The 18,912-nt window shown below is 44.7% G+C and overlaps 2 protein-coding genes across 2 annotated transcripts in view; both read left to right on the top strand.

Moving 5' to 3' along the window:
• Positions 1–3,126: 3,126 nt before the first annotated feature.
• On the top strand, positions 3,127–18,677 carry LOC111817081 (tudor and KH domain-containing protein-like). Its single transcript, XM_023716546.1, has 6 exons — positions 3,127–3,189; positions 15,074–15,218; positions 16,172–16,278; positions 17,285–17,374; positions 18,360–18,499; positions 18,597–18,677. The coding sequence occupies exons 2-6, from the start codon at positions 15,095–15,097 to the stop codon at positions 18,601–18,603; spliced, it is 468 nt and encodes a 155-aa protein (XP_023572314.1). The 5' UTR covers positions 3,127–3,189; positions 15,074–15,094; the 3' UTR covers positions 18,604–18,677.
• A 73-nt stretch (positions 18,678–18,750) lies between these two features.
• Positions 18,751–18,912, top strand: part of LOC101567753 (tudor and KH domain-containing protein) — a 3,803-nt gene continuing 3,641 nt past the window's right edge. The window contains exon 1 of the mRNA XM_023716390.1: positions 18,751–18,824. Coding sequence (XP_023572158.1) covers positions 18,751–18,824 — 74 coding nt within the window. The remainder of the gene's footprint in view (positions 18,825–18,912) is intronic.

The following is an 18,912-nucleotide window of genomic DNA, read 5'->3' on the forward strand; positions in this document are numbered from 1 at the left end:
AACTAAAAAGACATACAAGAAAATAGAAGGGGAAAGTATTTTTAAAGTATTAAAAAGAAATTTGGGCTGGTGAGATGGCTCAGTGGGCTGGTGAGATGGCTCAGTGGTCTAAAGCACCTACTTAGAACAAGCTAAACTAAGCAAAGCACAGGGGCCGCGGTTCAATCCCCCAGCACCACATGCCAGCCAGCCTCGCCCCCTGGTGGGCTGAGCTGGCCACACACACTAAATAAATAAACAAAGAAAAAAAAGAACTTTAAAAAAAAAAAAAGAAAAAAAAAGAAATTCAACATATTAAAGAGATTCAATAAGCAAAAATATGAACAAAGTATATAAACAATGTACAAAAAATACAAGTGACACAAACATTAAAAGCAAACCTTATTTACAATAAAAGAAATGAAAATAAAAATTGCAATGAGATAGCAGTTAAACTATCAGACTGTCAAAAATCAAGATGTGGTGACACACTCTATATGTGCTAGCTGATAGGTTTTTCGGCAACACAGTAAAGAGATAGGAAAGATAGGAAGCCTTTATTAACTTTAAAGACGCGGAGAAGAGCGATGGCAGATGGCTCAGGTAGATCCTCTGGCCTGAGACAAAGACACCTGAGGCTTTTAGGGACTTTAGGAGGGTGGAGTTTGAGGGGGATGTTTAGAAATATTTGAAGAGCTGATTGGGGTCTTCTCTGAGGTGGTGGGAAAGCTGAAAGGAAATTGCACCCTGGGCTGGGTTGGAAAAGAAGGAGAGAGGCGGACTCTGGGAAGATAAGCTATTGTTTTAAGGGCTTCAGCTATATTAGATGACCACCATAATTAATTCAGTAATTCATGCTAGGGCCAGAACCTATTAGTATCAGACAAGTTTTTGTCTTCCTTCCTTCCTTCCTTCCTTCCTTCCTTCCTTCCTTCCTTCCTTCCTGACTGGGGAGTCTCCTGCCTCACCCTCTAGAGTTCCAAGATTACAGGTGTGCACCACCACACCTGGCAACAGATGAAAAAGTAAATCATTTGAAGTTCCATGGAAGGCAGTACTAAATCAAAAATCTTTTGATACATTGCTGATGGAATGAAAATCAGAAAAATCTTAGTGGGAGGGAGGGAATTTGCAAAATTATATACATCCAAATGGAAAAACAATGCACACATTCCTTGACCTAGTGTTTTCATGCCAAGTGTTTATCAAAACGAAACACTCTTGCATATCAAAATAATGTTAGAGGGTGAACTACCTGCTTGGGCCCCCCTCCTGTCCCTCTCTTGGATAGGAGCTTTCTTTCTCTCAATAAATGTATTCTGCTCTTAAAAAAAAAAATAATGTTAGAATAGCTCAGCAAGAGTGTTGGCACTAACTTCTGTAATAACCTCTTGCTCCTTCTGAATCATTAGAATATGTATGTACTATTTATTCAAAGCATATACATATTTTTATTATAGTTAAATTAGTAGAATTCAGGCATGACTATAAACTCAGCTACTGAAGAGGCTAAGGCAGAAAGATAATTTGAACGCAGCAGGAATTGGAGGGCGGCTTGGGTACCACAGTGAGTCTCTCATTCTTTCTCTCCTTTTTGAGACAGGGTGTCATTATGCAGCTTCAGGCTGGCCTTAAATTCACTCTGTAGGCCAGGCTGGTCTCGAACTTGCAACGATCCTCCAGCCTGTGCCTCTCAGGTGTGCACAACCATACCCGGCTAAGGCCCTTCAACTTTTTTTTTTTTGGCAGAGCCGGGGATTGAACTCAGGACCTTGCGCCTGCCAGGAAAGTGCTTATTCTACTGAGCCATCTCCCCAGCACCCCCTTTTTTCTTAAATGAAAAAAGATTTTAAGGATTTAATTTTTATTTATTTATTTACCGAATGCCTTCAGGGCAGGTTTGGCTGGCTGGAGTTGTGGGGATCGAACCACAGCAACCTGAGCCTGACTGCTTTGTCGAAGCAGCCACTTAAAGAACTGAGCTAAGGGGCAGGCCCCCCAGAAAAAAAGATTTTTAAAAAAGAGCCCAAAGGCATCTCCCTAATTGACCAAGGATATAATCCTGCACTCATTCCACACAGGTTTGAGTGCTAGTCACAAGCCAGGCGTCTCGTAAAGCAGAGGGCAGAATGAGGGCGAAGGGAGTCCCGTGCGAGGCCCCCGGGGGGTGGGGTGTCGCGGGGCCAACCGTCCCCAACGGCCGGACTCTTGTCAGCGCTCATGTCCTCCCCCACGCACAGGGCGGCCTCGTTCCCTGATGGCGCCTTACCCACCGCCTTTCCCCTGCACACGAAGCCCCTTCCACGCTCTGAAAAATACAAATAAAGGGCCGGCGAGATAGCGCAGCGGTCTAGCTCCTGCCTGGCAAGCGCAGGGACCCGGATCGCTGGTACCACTTGCCGCGCGTCCCCGCCCCTTCGCGCGCTGAGGCGGCGACCGAGTCCGGGCGTGGTGGTGCACGCCGGTAATCCCAGCTCTGCGGAGGCTGCAAAACAAAAGGTTCATTACGAGTCCGAGCTGCGTAGTGAGACCCTGTACCAAATACATTAAAGTAAATAAAATAAAATGTGTTCCGCGCCCCAAGCGCTTCTATCACGATGTGGGTCTCGATGGAAGACAAGAAAACTACACGAAAAACAAGTGGGGGAAGCTGTTTGGCCCGCTGTCCCTGGGCTTTGGAATGAAACCGTCTTTGAACAATTTCGCGCGACCGGTGACAAGACGTTTTTGATCCCCCTCGCATCGGTCCAGCGCCGCAGGCTCGGATCTTCCTCCGGGGATTGGGAGGCGGGAGTTCCCGCGTGATAGGCTTAGAGGGGAACGGAGAAGGCTCGGTGAAGCCTACAGTTGGCTGTTTAATTCTCAGCAGGTGCAATCTCAATGCGTAACATCTGCTTTCCCTGGATCTTCTTGGCTAACCTGGTGGGCGGGCGTTGGAACTCATCCTGGTCATTGGATAATAGAGCTGTGCAGACATGTCACTCACAGTAACTCGAGGAAGGATTGGTTGCAACGGGCACAGGACACTGGACGGACGGAGAGAGCAGCGTTGATTGGTGCAGGCCGGTTGCGGGGGCGGGAAAGCGGGGGCTGAAGCGCGGCCCGCGGGCCGAGTCGCGGAGCTGGAGGGAGGAGGTGGTGCCCGGGCCGAGGTGCGGTATCGGGCGCGTGAAGACGGACGCTGGAGGAGCGGTACGGGCGGGCGCGAGGGTGCGGCAATTCGGGGGTCGTGGGCAGCCTCGGCACTGAGAGGCAGAAGGCGAGGTGCAAGGGAGGGAGGCGTCCGACGCTTCCCGGGGCGCGGCAGGGTGTGGGCCTCGCGGTGGGACCGTGGGAAACTGCCTGGGCCAGGTGTGAGAGTTTGCCCGAATCGGAACCGAGTCGGTTTGCAGCTGAGTTGGTTCTGAGACTGAGAGCACTTTCGGGTTCTGTCTTATGCTGCTCGCCTCGGACTTCCCGGCGAGGCGTTTTCCGCGATGTCTCCAGCAGGACGGGTCTTTATTTATGGGCGACAGAATTACACACTATTTCTCACTAACTGATGGATAGTGGTGGCTCTGTGCTAATTTGCCTTCAGCTCACTCCTTGAGCCATCTGCTGATCCCACAAATAAATGCAGTTGTAGCATCTGAAGAGGAGTTAGTGAAGTTTAGCTCCTGATTTAAATAGAATCAAGTCGTCCAACAGGCTGATCTTTGCCTTTTATGCACACTCCCTCCACCGCCACATCGTCAGTATAGAATATTCTGACACCTACCAGTGCCAGGTATTCCATCCAGAAGGCTGATTAGACAGCCCCGTCCATAGCTCTACCCTCCACCTTACCAAAAACCCATCGACACCTGGACCGGTCCCCAGCGAGACCGCCCGCTGCTTTCAGTGCCTCGCAACAGCCGCAGCATTAATCAGGAGTTTTACAGCCCGGGCATGTGTTATAGGAGATGTGGGGGATAGTCAGCCTAGTACAGGAGGTTAAGATTGAGGGAACAGAGCCAGAAAAGTAGCAAGAACCTTCCTTGACCGTCGTTCTGATGGTTTCTGAAAAATTCTTTGTGCTTTGGGACGGGATAAAGCGCTTTAATCATTATTGCTCCTCAAAACAGACTTCTTTCACACTGTGTTGTGTAGAAATTACTAACCAGCTCTGTGACCTGAAGATCTGTGTGTATCTCTGAACGCAGTTTTCCCACATTGTAACATTAATGGAACAAAATAATCTCAGTGGTTCCTCCTAGTTTTAAAACTGCTACTTCTCTGCCCAGCCATAGTGATACTGAACCGGTTAGAGCTTGCAGTGATAACAAAGCCCCCTGAGCACGAGTGCCATGGGTTCACCACCACTGCCCTATGAGGATACTTTATGGCCAAAGATGACATTAAAGACAGAAAGTGTTAAAGAACACAGGGCTAGATTTGTTTTGGTTTCCCAAACCTTTTCACACAGAAATACTGCCTGTCGAAACATTCCTTGCTGGCTGAGAAACTCTGTGAGGACAGCTAGTTCTTGATTGCTGTGTCCCCAGAACTGAGCTCACATGAGATGCTCAATTTTTAGTTTTTGGTAGTTCAGGTTGATCTTTTTTATTTATTTATTTATTTGTTTATGTGTGTGTGTGTGTGTGTGTGTGGCCAACTCAGCCCACCCGGGATGGGGCTGGCTGGCATGTGGTGCGGGATTGAACCGTGGTCCATGTGCTTTGCTAAGCTTGTTCTAAATAGGTGCTTTAGACCACTGAGCCATCTCACCAGCCCAGTTCAGGCTGATGCTGAACTCTTTTTGTAGCTCCTGCTAGCCCCAAATTCACTGAGATTCTCCTGCCTCAGCCTTCCTGTGGGATGTTATGGTTTGTGTATAGTTGTCCGCCTCAAAGCCTCAGGTAGTCTTGGGGCAGCTTCTGCAGTTTGTGATTGATTATTGTGGGTGTGGATGCTGCACCTGCCCCAGGCAGGTAATTTGCGTTTCAATGTAAGGAGGAAAGAGAAGTTAGCTGCTTGAGCTGCTGCTTCTCCTTTTGTGCTCTTGCTCTGCCACTGTCATTGAAAGTTGCTTTCTGCTATGTGCTGCTCTGCCTTGGAGCCAGCCTAATATGGACTGAAACCTGTAACTGAGCTAAATAAACCTTTCCTTCATTCATTTTGAGTGTCAGGTATTTGTCCCAGCACCGAGAGAAAAATGACTAGGACATGGGATTACAGATATAGGCTGCTGCATGGAGCAGCAATCCTGCCTCAGCTTCCCAAGTGCTGTGATTACAGGCCTGAGCCACCACACCTGGATTTGGTTTTTGATTTTTTTTTTTTTTTTTTTGTGGAACCAGGGATTGAACTCAGGCCCTTACATTTGCCAGGGAAGCACTTATTCCACTGAGCCATCTTCCTGGCCCCCAACTGTTTTGAGGAGTAAAGAGGTGCATTTGAGACAGATTCTCCTTATCTTCTTATGTGGTTCAGGCTGGCCTTGAACTCAGTGTGATCCTCCTGCCTCAGCCTCGAGCACTCCATTTTTATTGGTTTAAATAAACTAGTAGCAGATAAATGAAATTGTATTTTAATGAAATGGTTTCAACTGTGACCCATCAAAGAAACTTTTTAAGTTCTAGCTCCTCACCACTGTTGCCTTGATGAAAAATGTATATTGGCTTTTCTGTTGCCATGTAGTTAGTTGTTTGGACGTTTATCACTCCTTTTAGACAATGTCTCAAAGCATGAATTCTTGTTTTTCTCTGTCCCCCAGCATGCTCAGCCCATAGCAAAAAGCAGTGTTTAGTTTTCTTTTTTTTTTTTTTTTTTGGTGGAATTGGGGATTGAACTCAGGCCCTTGTGCTTGCCAGGGAAGCACATATTCCACTGAGCCATCTCCCCGGCCCAAAAAGCAGTGTTTAACTGAGGCACATAAATCATGAAGACGAGATTGGCATTTCAGGGACCATATAAAAATATAAGTGAAATAACCAAGAAATAAAAGTTTCCTGGACATCCAGAATGATTTTTTTTTTTTTTTAAATGTATTTGGTACAAGGTTTCACTATGCAGCTTCCACTCTAGTGATCCTGCTGTTTTTTGTTTTTGTTTTTGTTTGAGACAGGGTCATGGTATGCAGTTCAGGCTCGCCTTGAGCTCACTTTGTAACCCTGCAAACTTGCAACAATCAATGGGCACCACGCCCTGCTTTTTGTCTTTGTTTACAGGGGTATGGGGAGGTACATATAGACAAATTCTCCCTATGTGGTACAGACCGGCCTGGAACTCAGTGTGAGCCTCTGATTTTGAGCATTGGGATTACAGGCAGGCATAACTATGCCCAGTTTTGCCAGCTGGTTTTTAAAAAGTAGCTGATGGATGGGGTTTTTGTTCATTTGTTTTTGTTTTTGAGACAAGGTCTTGGTTTGTAGTTCAGGCTGGCATCAAATATGTGGCAGTCTTCCTGCCTCAGCCTCTTGAGTGCGGGGATACAGGCATGTGCCAACACAACTGGCTGTGGCTGATTTTTACCAATTGTTTTTTAGTATTGTACTTCATAAATGAAAACATAGCCCACATTAAACTCTGCCTTCTCTCCTACTCCCCAAAAGGGGGAAGAAAATGAGGGATGCTCAGTCTCTGAAAGTAATATAGCCCATGTAGTGAGTAACTGCCCTGAGTAGGACACTTGAAAAGAGGTAATTAAAGTGTTTCGCTTGCTTGGGTTTTTGTTTTTCCTTCAGGCTATGAATCTGGGCAAGAGAGTAAATTTGTTGCAAACTATTGGCTAGATAAATACATTTGACAAATTTCTGATGGTTCCCTGTTACATTCTGCTGGTCCATCAAGCTCCCTGTAAAGCTCACTGAGGCCAGATGCAGTGGGAGTGGTGCTGGGGCCTGTGCCAAGCAGGGGACCAGGTGCAGATTCCAGTCCCCCAGGAGAGCAGCAGTACAGGAGCCACCCTGGCCTCTGGGCGTGAGATCTGCCTGCAGGCTCCCCTTGCTTCACTGCTCCTTACACTCTTTCAGGGAAAGCACGTTTAGAACCATAGTTTCTACAAAGCCTATTGGAGAGTAGGCTTTGGATTAATGAGTATTTTTTTAGCCTTATGGGAACAAAAACTAGTTTTTTAAGGTGGCCAATTTTGACTGTATATTATTGCTTAGTGACATGGCAAGAGAGACTCCATTTTCTTTTTAACTCCACTTTATTTTTTATTTTTTAACTCCACTTTAAAAGTCATTTAAACTAGGTGAATTCACTCCCCACCCCTTTCCCTTAGTTAACTCTAAAACCCACTGAATTCTGCTGCAACACTAGGGCTGATTTGGGAGGAGGCAGATTGAAGCATAAATTGCATTTAATCATTAATCTCATTAAAAGCCACCTTTTAATTTTTTTATTGGTACATGTTGGGGCTGTGAGCAATTATTTAACTTCACATTTGTTGTTCTAGATTGTAGTATCTAAAAATAGGCACTGTCTTTTGTTTTTATCATCACAGTGTTTTCTACCAGCGTTTGTTTTGAATTAAGTTGGTTGATATAAAAAATAAAAACACTGGGGGCTGGAGAGATGGCTCAGTGGTCTAAAGCACCTACTTGAAACAAGCTTGGCAAAGCACAGGGACCGCGGTTCAATCCTCCAGCTCCACATGCCAGCCAGCCCCGCCCCCTGGTGGGCTGAGCTGGCCACACACACACACACACACAATAAATGAAATAAAAAAAAATAAATATTTAAAAAAAAAACACTAAGTACTACTATTCTGAGAACTTAGATGAAGAGAAGGTTGGGGAAACTTAAAATCACTTTTACAGGGCCAGCCAGATAGCTCAGTGGACTAAGAGCCTGTTCAGGCAGACACAAGGACCAGGGTTCAATCCCAGGCATAACATGTTTACCCCACTCCGGGGATACACTGAGGGCAGATTGAGACTAGGCATGGTGGTGCAAGCCTGTAATCCCAGTGCTTGTGAGGTTGAAAACAGGAGGATCACTACAAGTCTGATCTGCGTAGTGAGACCCTGTAGACCTTTGTACTAAAATACTAAAAAAAAAATCACTTTTATAGATTTTTCTTAAGCAAATAATAACGCAGATGAGAGGTTAGGTGAGCTCTTCAATCACAAGTAATTCCCCTGTAAAATGGATAATATTTGTTGGCTTACAGGATTATTTGAATATTAGATAAAACATAAACTATAATGTTTTATGCAGTTGGATGTACAAGCCTGGAGTTTAAGAGAAAGATCCTGGCAATCTGTGAAGTTAATTTATCAGCATATAGATGGATGCTGAAAGGAACACTTTGTAGGTTATTAATGGTGACTCTGGTTTTTAGTCTGTGATGTTGGAAACTACCAGAAGCTGTGGTGTTGGGAATAAAGTGGATGAAGGGTGGCAAAAGCAGGGATATAACTAAGCAGTTAATGTAAGTTAATAGTGATCGAGCGATTGCTTGATGATTTTGTAGTAGCACAGATCAAGCTCAGGACCTTGACTAGCAGCAGGCAGGCACTTAGGTCGCTGAGCTATCTCCTTGGCCTGATAATAGTGCTTTAACCTGCTCCATTTCCGACCTGGCCTGGTTCACCCCTCCTTAGACAACCTGGTGGTCCCCTGCTCCTGGGAGGTCACCATATTGATGCTAAACTTAGTGTGGAGACTGGATCTGCATAGTGCACTGCAGCCCAGAACTCCTGGACTCAAACAAACCTTCCACCTCAGCGTCCCAAATAGCTGAGACTACAGGCGCCCCCCACCATGCCCGGCAAGATAATAGTGTTTTAAAAAGAAGTTATGGCAATCCAGAGGGAAAAAAAGTGGTCAGATTGTGTATAATTTGAATGAAGGTAGAATGTATAAATTGCTGACAGACTTGATAATGTCAGTTTGCAAGAAAGGATGACTAGGAGACGCCTCCCTGACTGAAGATGATGCCGCTCAGGCAGTTGGATGTACAAGCCTGGAGTTTAAGAGAAAGATCCTGGCAATCTGTGAAGTTAATTTATCAGCATATAGATGAGATTTAAAGCCCCACCAAAAATGAGACTGATGAGATGATCTAGAAAGTGAGAGAGGGCAAAGGATAAATCTCCCGGGGCCCTGCGTGGTTAGAGGTTTTTAAAAATGAGAATGCAGGGTGGTGGCACATAACCTGTAATCTCAGCACTCAGGGAGGCTGAGATTAGGCAGGAGGATCAGAAGTTTGGGCCCTGCCTAGGAAATGTAGTGACTTAGCAAGACTGTAACTAAAATTTTAAAGCTGGGTGTGGGGAGGTACAGAAGATTTAGCTCAGTATAAGACCCTGGGTTCAGTCTCCTCTACCAAAAAGAAAAAGAAGAAAACAGAAAGGGTCTTTTGGCTAGAACCACCATCTTGCAATAATTCACCACAGTGGTGAAAACAAAGGGAAAGGGGAGAGAAACCCAAAACGTGTTCTCTGTGCATTTTAGAAAACATATAGGTTTGGTCACATATATACAGATCTACAAAAAGAATGATACTGTAGATATCGGGAATGACACAGATGGCAAAACTAGATGAGTCCACAGTGTTCCCCAGCATGCCCATGGCCTTGTTGTAAACAAAGGCAGAATTCATGCTGAGGGAGTTAATATGCATATTGAGCATAGGAAACACTCCTAAGAGCCAGAGTTGCTTCCTAAAATGGATGACAAAAATGATCAGAAAAAGAAGCAAGCCAAAGAGAAAGGTACCTGTGTGTGGGCGATACAAAGAATTCCCCAACAGTGAAGGAATACAGAAAAGAGTTAACTGATACACTGTGAGGGAGCGGTGGGTGAGCCCTGAGAGGAATGCGCAGCCAGGAGAAAAGCAGGCACCTCTTTGACTTAATGTGAGAAAAGGACTCTAGGGACGTTAACTCAGCAGTGGTTCTCCCTCCCCGGTGCTATTTTATTATTCATCCACCTCAGTTTTGAGAATAGCCAAATGTTGTTTGAGGACTGATGTCTTCTTGTGGTGCTGGTTTAGTGTTCTTGGTATGAATAGATAAATAATAAAAGTTCTAAGTAGGGCTAGCACATTTATAAAGCTAATTGGGATTAACGGTCAAGGATGTCAGGAAAGTGTATTTTTGTGTCATATATGAGAGGGGGCCTCTCATATTACACAGGGACGGGAGGAAAGTATATTTTCTATGACATGCAGGTAATTAGGACACCTAGTGTTGTGTGTGTAATTTTTTTTTTTTTTCTCCCAGAACTGGGGATTGAACTTAGGCCCTTGCACTTGCCAGGGAAGAACTTAGTCCACTGAGCCATCTCCCCGGCCCTCTGTGTGTATAATTCTTGCAGGGAATATTTTACTGTAGACTGATCTTAGCTGCAGTTTGGCCTTAAAGAAAAAAATGGTAAACTAACCACGATTCCCCACACCTGAACCCAACTGACGTGCCAGCCCACTCCATCCAGAGAGGCACATATTGGGAAGGACCTTGAGCTTCTGGAACCTTCTCTGCCTGTGATGGGGTTCTGCCCTTCACCACCTAACTAGTAGCCAGGGTGCTCTTGGCTGTGGTTCCATGCATACTGCTGCTTAAAACTGAAAAAGTGCCCTCAGAATTAAAAGAATGTAAGAAGTGTAAGAAAATAATTTTATTTTTTTTTTTTTAAGAAAATAATTTTAGATATAGCTCAGTGTTACTTCACCTGCCTGATAAGCACAAGGTCCTGAGTTTGATTCCTGGTACCAAAAATGAAAGAAAAAAAAAAAAAGGAATTTTATTACATCCCAGCACTAGGGAGGCAGAGGCAGGAAGAGTTTGAGATCAACCTGGCCTCAAAGTGAGCTTCTGCATAACAAGACCCTATCTCAAAAAAAAAAAAAAAACCCAGAGAGAGTAAGAGAAAATTTCAGTACAGTGTGTCTTGTCTTTTTTTTTTTTTTGGCGGAACTGGGTATTGAAATCAGGTCCTTGCGCTTGCCAGGGAAGCGCTTATTCCACTGAGCCACCTCCCCAGTCCCAGTCTTGTCTTAAGTAGTTATGGCACTTTCACCCCAGAGTAATATTTATAACAGATTTTGTTATGCCCAGCTGGTTACATCATGGCAGCAGTGTTAAGGGCTAGTACTTGCTGAGATATGAGATGATTTAAAAAGCAGCAGGTAGGTTCTTTGTTGGAAATCAGCCACATGTTTATGAAGTATTTATATTGGCTTGAAGATAATGCCTCTAAATCACCATGGAAGAAAAAGTACAAAAATAAATGGGGAGGTAATTATTGCATTACAGTTAATCTCAGGAATAGTTGATTCCTGGAAATAGATTAAATTTTAAAGACCAGGAGTTTGCCTTTGAAACACTCTCTTTAAAAATAAATATTTAAGCCAAAAAAGAGAAAGGAGCCAGCACCTGAGACCAACAGCCTAGCCAGAGAGCAAGGTGAAAACTCAGGTGGTCAGGAGACGGTGTGGAGAGGGCGTCGTGTGCTGTGCGGACACTGGTGAGGCTGTGTCACATGAGCACTGTGAAGTCGTTGGATTTACGGGTGCAGCGTCACTTTGACAAGAGCCATCAGGATAGACTAGAAAGGAGAAATTGAGGACAGCAGTGGCGACATTCTTAAGTCTTCATGTAAAAGAAAGAAATGGGAAGGTGGAGTAAGTGTAATTGGGGTAGGGTTTTTTTTCTTTCTTTGTTTTCTTTAATTTCTTTTCCATAATTTTATTGAGAAACAAATAGCAATGAGACAGTTTCAAACCAAATTGGTAGGACAGTTTCAATAATTAACACATTGCATATTCTTCCTAGTGGTTAATTGCTGTACAAGATGCAGACATGATATCCTATTTACAAACACTATTAGAACAAATCCCGAGCTAGGGAGATGGCTCAGTGGAATAAGCGCTTCCTTGGCAAGTGCAAGGGCCTGAGTTCAATCCCCGGTTCCGGGAGAAAAAAAAAAAAAAAGAACAAATCCCTCCGTTCAATAAGAGAATGTAACTATGTATCTATCCTAACCATTTTGAGTACACAGATACAAAATGGACATTCATCTGTATCCCCTTTTTTGGTTTAGTTCTGTTATTTGAATATTATAGGTGTGTTAACTCAGCAAAATATTCTAAAAGAGTCCAGTAGTCCATAATAGTATTGGGTCTTCTTCACTGGCAATGTCAGAAATTTTTGACCTGAGTCCCCTACAGCTCAACATAACAGCATGGCTTTACTTCTGTTTTTTTGGCTTTACTTCTTATACTTCATTTTTATACTTTTCTGCTGGAAAGTTAAGACCAAGGTAAAGCAAGACCTATGTAACAAGAGTTGTAGCTTTTGGGTCTGATAAGGTCAGTGAAATCTCCTCAGGATTTATCCTGAGATCCTGTACCTCAGATTGTAGATCCTTTGTCAGTGTCAGCTATGTGGATGAGTCACGGCCATTGCTTGACCAGTGTGCTCTCTGTGAAAGGCTGAGAGAATGTTTTCTCTCCATGTGACTCTCCTTAGGCACACTCTACATCATCCATCATCTTTTTTTCTTTTTTTGGCGGAACCAGGGAAATACAATTGAACTCAGGCCCTTGCGCTTGCCAGGGAAGCGCTTATTCCACTCAGCCATCTCCCCAGCCTGGGGTACGGTTTCTTTAGGAAAGGAGGATATTTGTCTGCTGATAGGAAGATCAATAGGAGAGTGCTGACAGTGCTGGCGAAGGAAGGAGAACTGGTGGGGCGATGCTGTTATGAAAGACTTCAGCCCTAGGACAACTCATCCGTGGTCACTTTACTAATGGGTGGAGACAGGTCGGTGGAAGGTTGCGGATGTCTTCGCTGAAGGTTCTGCCTTCTCAGGGAAATAGGAAGTGAGGACATTATTTGAGAATGGAGGAGGTAGTGCTGGAGTTTTGAAAAGAGGTCTGGAATAACTGGCAGTGGCTGATCATATGTGATAAAGAATCAGGAAAATGTCAGGATGCACTTGACAGAAAAATGAAGGTCTGCTGTCAGAGATTAACGCCACAAGGAGGCCACTGTCGCCATCTACATGAGATTGGGAGTGGTTTATTTTTGTTTGTTTGTGTCTTAGTTATTTTTTACTTGTTGCTGGGCCAAATACCCGACACTCAAAAAGAAGGAAAGAAAGGTTTAAGCTCACAGTTACTGGAGGGTTCAGTCCATATTCCGCTGGCTCCAAGGCAAACAACAGCAGTTCATGCGGCAGAAAACCATGAAGAGCAGAGGAGCAGCAGCTGCCAAGCCTCTCTCTTCCTTCAATGCTGTCTGCCAAGACCGGCGCTCCACAGCGAAGAGATTGGAGTTCCTCCAAACTGGCGCGGCAGCGAAGATCTAGCTCCTCTGAAGACTGGGACTTCTCCACGGAAGCGGGGCAGGGCGGCAGGAAACCAGGCAGGGTGGCTTCCTGCCTTTCTCAGTTCCTGGGCCCTGCCCACGTGCAGGGCTAGGCCCCCATGCTGAGATCTGCGGGAGCTGATTCGGGCAGGTTGACACAATGTATCAACTAACACAGTTTGTTTTGGCAGACCTGGGGATTGAACTCACACTCTTGCCTTGCTAGGGAAGCACTTATTCTACTGAGCTATCTCCCCGGCCAGATTGGGAATGTTTTGGGATCAGCCCAAATGCTGTTGCTGGAGTCCTTAGTACATTGGTAGTCATTGAAACTGCAGGTGTGGATGAAATTTCCCACAGAGTAGAATGAATTAGCAGTGGAGAGAAGGTCCAAGCCCCAGACTCAGAAGGATCTGCCAGGGGCTGGTGAGATGGCCCAGTGGTCTAAAGCAGCTACTTAAAAAAAAGCTAAGCTAAGCAAAGCGCAGGGATCGCGGTTCAATCCCCCAGCACCACGTGCCAGCCAGCCCTGCCCCCTGGTGGGCTGAGCTGGCCACACATACAAAATAAATGAATAAATAAATTAAAAAAAAAAAAAAAGAAGAAGAAGAAGAAGGATCTGCCAGGGAAATAGGAGCCAAGAAAAAGAGTTTTTTGTGTGGATGGAGTGACTGGCTTGCTGCTGCCTCTGAAGATACTGCTTCCTACCTGTCCTGTATGGTGATGGGCTGGGCAGGTAATGCTGGTAAAAGAACAGGGCTGCATAACTTCAAGTCACTGTTCATTGAGGAATACATAAATAGAAACCAGAATAATAACAGTAAGTGAAGACTGCTCCTAAGAAAAGCAGGAAGGTCTTTAGTGGACCTGGAATGGCACTCCGTGAAGAGACAGCAGCTTCTGGGAAGACCCAGAGGCACAGAGAAGGAATGAAAATAAAATCTAAGTACATATGTTTCTTAAATATTTAATTCCTTTAGTAATTTGATCTTTTGTCTTTTAAAACTGATCCATGGGAGAGGTGGAAGGGAAAAGGAAAAAAAAGGCAAAGTATAAAATGGAAACAAAGCCTTGTAAATAAGGAGGTGTTGAAGAGAGGGAAGGGGGCATAGGGAAAGAAAGAACTAAGGTATCATGTGCAGGGACAAATTCCCTATGATGACTGTTATCATTGGACATATCTAATTTGTACCAATAAACTATAAAAAATAAACTGATCAATATATGGTTCTCCTTATGGTGGGGGGGGGAAGTAAAGTAGTCTTCTATTTAGTTCTGTGTGTCCCTAGGCTAACTCTTAAAAAATATCTCCCTGTCAGGGGTTGTAGTGCATGCCTGTAGTTCCAACCCTGGGGGTGGCTGTAGGAGGATCCTTGTGAGTTCCAGACAAGCCTGGGCTACAAAGTGAGCTTAAGACCAGCCTGAACTGCATAGCAAGACTGTCTGAGAAAGACGAATACCCAGAGACCTTTTTCATGAAAGTTCTTGGAATGGGAAAATACGCAGCAGTGTTCTTTTTTTTTTTTTTTTAAACATTTTATTTATTTGTGTGTGGGTGTGGGTGTGGGTGTGGTGTGTGTGTGTGTGGCCAGCTCAGTCCACCAGGGGGCGGGGCTGGCTGGCATGTGGTGCTGGGGGATTGAACCGCGGTCCGTGTGCTTTGCTAAGCTTGTTCTAAGTAGGTGCTTTAGACCACTGAGCCATCTCTCCAGCCCAGCAGTGTTCTTTTCTTTAACAGTATGTTCTCATTCTTCTCTGCCAGCCAGACAGGTGTTGGCTGAAAGCTCCTTCTTTTTCTTGCTTTGTGTATCCAGGATGTAAGAGCACAGCAGAAAATGTCCACTGAGCGAACTTCTTGGACGAGCCTGTCCATGATTCAGAAAGTAGCCCTGGGCCTTGGGATCCCAGCCAGTGCTGCGGTTGCCTATATCCTGTACCGCAGGTACAAGGAAAGCAGAGGTACGTGAACCCCAGAGCTGCACTGCATGAGTACTCCGATTTCTGTGTTCCTGCCTTGGTAAATTAAGATGGAAACTTTTCTTGTCAGAGCAGATATTGTTTACTGAGACATAACTGGCTTTCTGTGAGAAATATTTGATTTCTTCTTTTTTTTATTTTTTTTAAATTTTTTATTTATTTATTTATGTGTGTGTGTGTGTGTGTGTGTGTGTGTGTGTGGCCAGCTCAGCCCACCAGGGGGCGGGGCTGGCTGGCATGTGGTGCTGGGGGATTGAACCTCGGTCCCTATGCTTTGCTAAGCTTGTTCTAAGTTGGTGCTTTAGACCACTGAGCCATCTCACCAGCCCCAGATTTCTTCTTTTACATGTTCTTACTGTGAAGCTACTTTGTGAAATGCATTCATAACTCCATTGATCGGTTTCCTTTAGCAAGATACATGTGCAGATATTAAAAATATGTATGCATCCTTATGTGTGTGTTCCTTATCTCTAGCTGGTTGTTAGGGAAAAGTGGTTCCTATCAATGATGACCTAGAGAATAGCACCTAGAAAAATAATAGTTATAGAGTCGTCGGGAAAAATTTTATACCTGATGGACACTTCAAGGAAGCTTGGACTTTTCTGTCTTCTCCAGGAGTTTTTTGGAGAAAAACAGTTTACCTAAAACCTTTGTGGGGCCTGTTTTTCCTGTTTTAGCATCTAATATAGTATCCCTGAGACCAAGCTAACTTATGAATGAGGGGACAAGGGGGTGCTGGAGCTTAAACTTGGCATTGCACATGCTGAGCCCAGCCCTTTGGACTCTTGAGACCCAGTTGCCACTCAGCTGCTGCTTCTCCTTGTCCTTATAATTGAGATCCACCATTAATCTTGGGTTACTGTCTGACAGCCAGCCAGATTCAGGGAATGGGTGGTGGTAGCTTTGGGTATATTTAAGTCTGATCCTTTCTGCAGAAGAACGGCTGACATTTGTTGGAGAAGATGACATCGAGATAGAGATGCGAGTTCCTCAGGAGGCTGTGAAGCTTATCATCGGGCGGCAAGGAGCCAATATTAAACAGGTAAGTAGTGTGAGTAAGCCAGACAGCTTCCCCAGACACTAATTCTGTTTATTGACTTGGTTTCCTTCCTCAGACCCCATATCACGAACTACTCCCATGCTGTATATATTTTAGAAAGAAAAATGGAGGCTGTGGAAATGGCTCAATGGAATAAGCACTTCCCTGGCAAGCGCAAGGGCCTGAGTTCAATCCCTGGTTCTGCAAAAAGAAAGAGAGGGAGAGAGGGAGAGGGAGGGAGGGAGAGACAGAGACAGAGACACACAGAGAGATGGCTGAGGAGGTTGCAGAGGTTGCTTGCTGGTGGTGTGTTTGCCTGGCATACACCAGTCCTGGGCTCATACCTGCTAACACACACACACTGAGAACCAGGAACTTTTTTAAAGCTTACAGTAGATACTGTTTCCCTCCAAGAGATGAGCACTTCTGCCTCGAAAATCAGTGCTTGAAACAAGAGTGTTTCATAGGATGTCTCAGCTTGTGATAGCTTAAACTATTCTTTTCCATTGTGGAGTCAATGAACTCTCATTGACAGTAAGTGTAGAATTGCTGCCTAGTTTTTCTTACTATCTTCTGTTATTCAGCCAAAATGCCAAGAAAGCAATCGTTTTTTCTCTAATCCACATAAAATTAGATAGGAAAAGAGTTGTAGATTGAAAAAGAAGTGGTTTTGAATTAACTGCTGTTTGGGGTTGCCTTTGTCACTAATCGCTTTCTTAAGCAGAATTAAATGAAGACTGTGCATCCTGATTTAGCTGATGCTTTTGGTTGGTTTTCTCTACATCCAGGGTTTTGTTGAGACTCCCCTTAGCATGCCTGAGTGGGAGCTTTTGCAGAATATACCGCTAGAACTGGGGAGATAGCTCAGTGGCATAAGCGCATGCCTGGCAAGCGCAAGGTCCTGAGTTTGATCCCTCGTACCAAAAAAAAAAAAAAAAAAAAAAAAAAAAAAAAAAAAGAAGAAGAAAAAGAAAAAGGAGTATACCACCAGATCTCTTTTTCTCGGCAGCTGCGGAAACAGACAGGTGCTCGGATTGATGTGGACACAGAGGATGTAGGAGACGAGCGAGTGCTACTTATCAGTGGTTTTCCTGTTCAGGTGTGCAAGGCCAAAGCAGCAATCCATCAGATCCTGACAGAGAATACCCCAGTGTCTGAACAGCTCTCAGTGCCCCAGAGATCTGTGGGCAGAATCATAGGTACCACTGGATGGCTTCCTCTGCTGTTTTCTTTATGCTTTACCTTTGCCTTTTTTTCATACCTTCTAAGGGTTTTCCTGGCCTACTCCCAGGAAAAAAGTTGGACTTGAGATCAGAACCTTTCGTTCATAACTGATGGTAAAACAGAAGCTGTTACCTCAAAAAATTGTGTGATCTGAGGTAGATGTGATGGCACATGCCTTTAATCATAGCACTGAGGAAGGCTGAGGCAGGAGGACTGCAAGTTTGTGTCCCATCTGACCAACTTGTAAGACCCTGTCTCAAAAAAAAGCAGGAGGGAGTTCAAATCCCCGGTTCTGCAAAAAAAAAGGAGGCCAAGGGTTCAGAGTGGCCCTGAGTTTGATCCCCAGGACAAGAAAGAAGTGGGGAGCTTGCATGGTCTGAGTCTTACATACAGGTTCCAGAGGTGTTCTGGTAAATGTATTCACCGCATAATAGATTTTTCTAGGTAACCTAGCAGTGTTCATGCTAGCCTAGGTCATTTGAGACAATGCTCTAAAGAGCATTTGTTATGCTTTCTGAATTAGGATCATTCTTTAGTGCTGCTGTTAGAAACAGAAAAGTGTTCTGTCTTCTGTTCGGAATTTTGATACGCTGTGTGTACTATGTAGCGTGTCTTCTTAGGAGCTAGAAATATAAACTGTTGTCCTGCTGAGCAGCCAAGATATGGAAATGACATAAAGTTAATCTAGCCAGAATGTGTATTTAAAATGGATAAGCTAAGGTGTATTCTGTAGTAGTTTTAGGTTTCCATTCATCTTATATTCTGTTAATTTTAGAAGTGAAAACTTCCTTCTCCTAGTACATACAGGTTACTCTGGTAAAGATGGGAAAGGACAGGTTTCTTTGTGCTGTTCAATGTAGGGAGAGGTGGCGAGACAATTCGTTCTATCTGTAAGGCCTCTGGAGCCAAAATTACCTGTGACAAAGAATCAGACGGGACGTTACTACTATCAAGGCTTATCAAAATCTCAGGAACACAGAAAGAAGTGGCAGCAGCCAAGGCAAGTAACTTAGACTTGTTTCATGCCTAATGACACCTGTACTCCATCCTGGGTCAGTATCTGGCTGCATAGATATTGTCTCTTCTGTTTTCTGCAGCATTTGATACTGGAGAAAGTGTCAGAAGATGAAGAGCTTCGCAAGAGAATCACCCATTCTGCAGAAGCCAGGGTCCCTCGCAAGCAGCCAATCAGCGTGAGGAGAGAGGAAACCCCGGAGCCAGGTGGTGCAAGGGAGCCTGCTTCGCGGAAAAATGCCGGCTGGGGCAGCACACATGCTGCACCCCTGGCAGTTCCTCCCCACAAAGGAGTCGGTGACTCAGCTGTTGTAGGACCAAAAGAGGGTTCTTGGGAGGAACCTGATAACAGCTGTCAGAAGACCGGAGTCCAGGCCAGTCCAGAGAAGTCCATTTTTG

Source organism: Octodon degus, unplaced genomic scaffold, assembly GCF_000260255.1.
Source record: "Octodon degus isolate 3935 unplaced genomic scaffold, OctDeg1.0 scaffold00048, whole genome shotgun sequence".
Classification (NCBI taxonomy): domain Eukaryota; kingdom Metazoa; phylum Chordata; class Mammalia; order Rodentia; family Octodontidae; genus Octodon; species Octodon degus.

Excerpts from the sequence above, each read along its gene's own strand:
- LOC111817081 (XM_023716546.1), top strand. The coding sequence starts at position 15,095 with ATGTCCACTGAGCGAACTTCTTGGACGAGCCTGTCCATGATTCAGAAA. Across the intron at positions 15,219-16,171 it reads CAGGTACAAGGAAAGCAGAG|AAGAACGGCTGACATTTGTT; the intron begins GTACGTGAACCC and ends TCCTTTCTGCAG. Across the intron at positions 16,279-17,284 it reads AAGGAGCCAATATTAAACAG|CTGCGGAAACAGACAGGTGC; the intron begins GTAAGTAGTGTG and ends TTTTCTCGGCAG.